The sequence below is a fragment of the Bidens hawaiensis genome, unplaced genomic scaffold (assembly GCF_021521415.1).
Source record: "Bidens hawaiensis isolate Kalapana, Puna unplaced genomic scaffold, B.hawaiensis_p1.1 tig00052489_1, whole genome shotgun sequence".
Classification (NCBI taxonomy): domain Eukaryota; kingdom Viridiplantae; phylum Streptophyta; class Magnoliopsida; order Asterales; family Asteraceae; genus Bidens; species Bidens hawaiensis.
Window position 1 is genome coordinate 68,128 of NW_027506222.1, and position 5,747 is coordinate 73,874.

The window sequence follows — 5,747 nt, forward strand, 5'->3', positions numbered from 1 at the left end:
TTCAGTAATTATATTACAAACATAAACTTTTGTATGTTTAAGTCCATACTCAGATTAAAAAAAAAAAATAAAAAATAGAAGATTCAGATTGAGCCAGGTGATTTTATGAAATGAAGCTAGTACGCGTAACTAGTGTATGTTTAGTTTGATAGCATTTAATTGTTGTATTAAAAAAAAGTAAAATTGAGTGACGACAATAGTTTTCTTGCTATTTAAAGCAAAGTCTCATCTCTCTTTCTTCAACTCACTTTCTCTCTCATGATTCACACACCTACTGTGTGTAATGGTTGACAGCAGTAACAGTATTAGTGGTTTTGGTATGATCCAAATGTGATGGGAGCTGGATTCTCGCAGCTCCTCCCGTGCCTCAACCCGCCGGAGAAGCAGCGGCGGAATCACTCGCCGGACCTCATTTTCACCGCCGCCGACCCACTCGACGAAACCCTAGGTCACTCCTTCTGCTACGTCCGCTCATCTAATCGATTCCTCTCTCCCAACAACTCCAATCGCTTCCTCTCGCCTTCGCAATCGCTCCGATTCTCCCCGCCTCACAACGAGACCGGGTTTAAAGCGATTTCGGGTGCTTCGGTCAGTGCCAATACTTTAACCCCTAGGACTGTCATCCAGTTAGATAATAATAATAATAATATTAGTCATAATAATAATAATAATAATATTTATTATGAGGCTTCTGATTGTGCTGGTGTTGCTGGTGTCAAGTCTTGTGTTGTTAATGTTAATGGATTTGAGAGTACGTCGTCGTTTAGTGCCCTCCCGTTGCAGCCGCTTCCCCGAGGCGATTCGGCTAGAGCGGCGGTGGGGCAAATGGAGAGGGGTTTTTTTATGTCGGGTCCGATTGAGCGTGGGGCGTTGTCTGGACCATTAGACTCGAATATGGGACTGGATTCGAATAGCTCGACTAATGTTAATGGTGTTCCGTTCTCGGCGCCGTTGAATGGAGGGGTTTATGTTAAAAAGAGGCGGAAGAAGTCGATTCACGGGATTCGGAAGGCGTTTAATAGGAATTTTCCTCGGCCGTGGGTGGTTCCGGTGAGGAACTTTGTTGGTGGACGGAAGGAGTCGCCGGCTGCGGGTGGGGGAGTGGTTGAGGGGTCGGAGATGAGGAACGATAGGGATGATGTTCAGTGGGCGTTAGGGAAGGCGGGGGAGGACCGGGTGCACGTGGTGGTGTCGGAAGAGCATGGATGGTTGTTTGTTGGGATTTATGATGGGTTTAACGGTCCGGATGCTCCGGAGTTTTTGATGGGGAATTTATATAAAGCTATGTATAAAGAGCTTGAAGGTTTGTTTTGGGATTTAGATGATGCAGATCACGTTCAAGATCCGGGCCAATCTTGTTTACCACAATTAGAAAAGGAAGAAGAACAAGCAACAAGTGTTAATTTAGTGACTAGACGGAAGCGGTTATGGGAATATCTTGCGGAAGAAGGACCTAGAGATGGACTTGATCTTTCTGGTTCTGAAAGATTTGCATTTTCAGTTGATGATGCGGTTAATATAAACAAAACCAGTTCAGAAGCTAATGCTAATCACAGGTCATTGCTGTTATCCAAATTAGGGTTCAGTAAGCGTAAGGAAGGTAGTAAATTGTTTGGATGGAAATTAGGGTTGGATTCCAAAGAACAAAAAGAAACAGAAACAGAAACCAAAACAGAAGAGACGGATAATAATGTTGCTGCTGTTAGAAACGGTAGGAAGAAGAAATCTGGTCCAGTGGATCATGAACTGGTGTTGAGAGCGATGTCTAGGGCTTTGGAAGTAACAGAATTTGCATATCTTGATATGACAGATAAGGTTATGGATCAGTATCCAGAGCTTGCACTTATGGGTTCATGTTTATTGGCTGTTTTGATGAGAGATGAAGATGTTTATGTGATGAATTTAGGTGATAGTCGGGCTATCGTTGCACAACATCATGAGATCGAAACTGAAGAAGCTGTTGCATCTCAAACAGGGGATATTGAGGATATACTTAAAGAATCCATAGAGGCAGTTGGAAATGAAAATGATGCGCGCGGTCAAGAGAAGAGGTTGACTGCATTGCAGCTGTCTACTGATCATAGCACAAGCATTGAAGAAGTAAGTTTTGAGTTTTGGTCTGATCTTAAAACTTTTCATTGAAGCTATCTACTTTACATTATATATTAGTTTGATTGTTTTTGTTCATTAATTGTGAAAGAGACCGGAGTTAATATATCTGGAACTTGTAATTAGAATGCAGAAACCCTAGGAAAACCTGTAATGGGCTTACAGGTCATAAGGTGATAAACCCTAATTATAACTACTTAAGTAATAATTATAGTGATTGAGGTGTTTTTGAGAAATTTGAAGTGGACTATCTGGCATCATTGGATGGACAAATACAACTTGCTGGTCCATTATAGTTAATTGGTACACATTTGGACCACATTTCAATTTACATGATAACTTGAAATATTATTTTCATTGGCATTAATTTTACCTATGAGGCTATGACACATGTCCATAGCTTCTAGTCTTATCTTTACTAAATTTCTTTTTCATCCCAAATTATAAAATTTTAGAGTAATGTGCTACGAAGATGAATTAAGATTAAGAATTGTGACAGGTGTATACAAACTCTTATCAGTTACTAACAGAAAATTAAGGGCTTAGTGTAGCGTCTATGCAGGATCAATAGCTTTTAGACTTTCTGAATAGGCACGGGAAAAACAGGGTTCTTTAGTTGGATCTATCATTTGTCTGGAGGCTCTTTTTTTACTAATTTAGTTGGATATATCATTTGTCTGGATCTATCTTTAGTTGGATCTATCATTTAGTTGGAGGGTTCTTTTTTTACTAATTCTTATGTCAGAGGAAGCCAGCACACCTAATTAGAAATTTGTTATAAGTATTGTCTTTGCTCATTTGGAGCATACGTAATATGTCATTTAAGTGTAGGGACATATTTAATCTAGTTTGTAAAAAGCAGTTGCAGTAGGAAAGTCTATTTTATCGTGCCGCGTGCAACTTAATGAAACAGTAAACACTAACCAGAAGTTATGTCAATCAACAATTGATCATTTTAATCCTAGAGCGGTGTTAATAGTGTAATTTGAAACAAACATCAGGTTTTACTATATGTAATTTGTGTAAAGTTCTGATGAGTGAACTTTGATATTTGCCCTTTGATATTTATTGGCAATCCTCCTAATTTACAAGTGATGATTTTGATTTTTGACCCATCTACTTATGAATGGTTCAATCTGACCCGGCCCACATAAAGTACATGTTTCAAGCAATATTATTACTATTGCAGGAAGTTACTAGAATCAAGAATGAGCATCCGAATGATGATCATTGTATAGTCAATGATAGAGTCAAAGGTCGTCTTAAGGTCACTCGTGCTTTTGGGGTCGGTTCTCTTAAACAGGTTTGTTGCTTAGTTTATCTCGGTCTCACTTGTTTATTAACTTACATAACATTTATTATTTTTGTTATATTAATGTTTCAGGCAAAATGGAATGACTCATTACTAGAGATGTTTCGCAACGAGTTTATTGGAAACGCACCCTACATATCGTGTGTACCTTCTCTTAAACATCATCAGCTATGTCAAAAAGACCAGTTTCTGGTACTTTCATCGGACGGGTTGTATCAGTATTTTAGCAATCAAGAAGTTGTGTCACATGTCGATAGTTTCATGGAGAAGTTTCCGGATGGTGATCCTGCTCAACACCTTATAGAAGAGCTTCTGTTGCGCGCAGCCAAGAAAGCTGGTAATTTCGATTATTTTGATTCTTTTGTGTCTGTCGTAAAGTTTTTTTATCGGTCAAATGGGCGGGGCTGGGTTGAGTAGTTGACTGACCAACACTTCGGATTCAACCTTTTATTTCGTTTAATATGATTACAAAAACTATAGTGTTCAAATAATAAATATTAGTAAAGTAATTTAAACATGTGTAAGCATACTTGGGCCTCCTTGACCGGTTTCCATTTTACTGAGTTGATCCACAAATTGACCTATTTAGTTTTTTTTTAAAAGAAACTCCTTTTTTTAGTACTGGTCATTTGCATATATTGGAGTGGCAAACTCTAGGAAATTTTAGTACAGGTCAAACGGGCTGAGCTGGGTTGACTGATCAACACTTAGGGTTGTTCAACCTTCTCTGTTGTTTAACATGATTAGACAAGCTATAGTGTTCAAATAATAAATATTGGCAATTTAATCTAGTCATCTAGACATGTGTGAGTTGAAGCCAAGCCGATCGTGAGCTACTCTAGATCGGCTCGCTTATAGCTTGAGCCGAGCTTAAACGTGCCCGGGCTTCTAAAATTAAGCTTGTTGAATAAACGAGCCCGAGATTCAATTGTTGAGCTCGATTTATTCTATAACTTTTATTTAGTATGTTACATATATAAATTTATGATAAAAATAACTAAGTAATATATATTATGTTATATATATAGATTATAATAAAAAAAATCTAAAAAAATATAATAAAGTTTTATGTAAATTAATAATGAATAATAAACGAGCAAAGCTGGAGCTTGAAAAACTACTCAAGAGCTAAGCTTGAGCTTTAGAAATAGAACTTGAAACAAGTCGAGCTTCAGCGTGAATGCTCGATCTCTCGTAAGTTAAACGAGCCAAGCTCAAGCCTAGTTGAGCTCGGCTTGGCTTGTTTACACCCCTATGTGTGAACATACTTGGGTCTATTTGACTCGTTTGTAATTTAGTCAACTCCTTAAATATTACTGATCTGGCCCATTGAAGATAAAATATAACACAATTCGACCTATTTATCTGTTTGCTTCAAAAAGATATGTTCTAAACATCTCCTAACAGGGATGGATTTGCATGAATTGTTGGACATCCCACAAGGGGACCGTAGGAAATACCATGATGATGTCACAGTCATGGTCGTTTCTCTAGAAGGGCGAATCTGGAAATCATCAGGAAAATATCTCTAAAACGATATAATACCCGACGAGCACACTCAATTTTACACCTGAGGCAAAACCCGACAAAAATTAAACTTCAACGTGGGGTCTTGGATTTCTTGGTCTCGAAGCGTGTACTTGTAGAAATGTTTAAAAGTCGAGGCGCGCGTCGATCAAGAATTGAGCGGATAATTTGGTTGGAAATGGAGAAGATATGCTCTTTGACAAAAAGGGACTTGTTTTTCTTTCTAATTTTGGTGATGGGGAGTGGTAAAGAATGGATTTTTTTTTTTATATTTTCTTATGAGTTCTCTTTTGTGTTAGAACTGTTCATAGGTGGGAAATGTTGTTTCATTGCTTAACCTGAAAAGGGTGTTGTAATTGATCAAATTGGGTAGAATTTTTTGAAAAAGAAGGTGAATTAGTGTTTTAGCAGTATTACTTTTATGGTGTTAGCTATTTATAAAGAACAACTTAATAAACATAACTAGTAAAATTCCACCTTCATGAGGAGAAAAATCTTACAAACAGAGGCAGATAGAGAGGGTATAGGCACCCCTTCAGATCTATAATTTACTTTATAAACTTTAGATATATTATGTAAGGCCCCGAACCTGGTAGCCTTACTTTAGTGTTGGATTTACTCATAAACACAGTTTTTACAAATCAGAGTTCATTAAAACTTTCGCGGAATATAAAAACTTTCATAAAACATTTTATAACAAAACACGTCTTGTCTTAAAACATCATTTTGTCTTTCAAAATTAACGAAACATTAAACTTAAACGTCTTGAGTCTTCAGATGCCAGTCTCCTATTCGCCCA

General features: G+C 37.6%; 1 protein-coding gene across 1 annotated transcript; it reads left to right on the forward strand.

Annotated features, from left to right (window-relative positions):
- Positions 1–249: 249 nt before the first annotated feature.
- On the forward strand, positions 250–5,353 carry LOC143617147 (protein phosphatase 2C 29-like). The gene is made up of 4 exons (XM_077089798.1): positions 250–2,100; positions 3,299–3,412; positions 3,494–3,758; positions 4,829–5,353. The coding sequence occupies exons 1-4, from the start codon at positions 334–336 to the stop codon at positions 4,951–4,953; spliced, it is 2,271 nt and encodes a 756-aa protein (XP_076945913.1). The 5' UTR covers positions 250–333; the 3' UTR covers positions 4,954–5,353.
- The last annotated feature ends 394 nt before the right edge of the window (positions 5,354–5,747 follow it).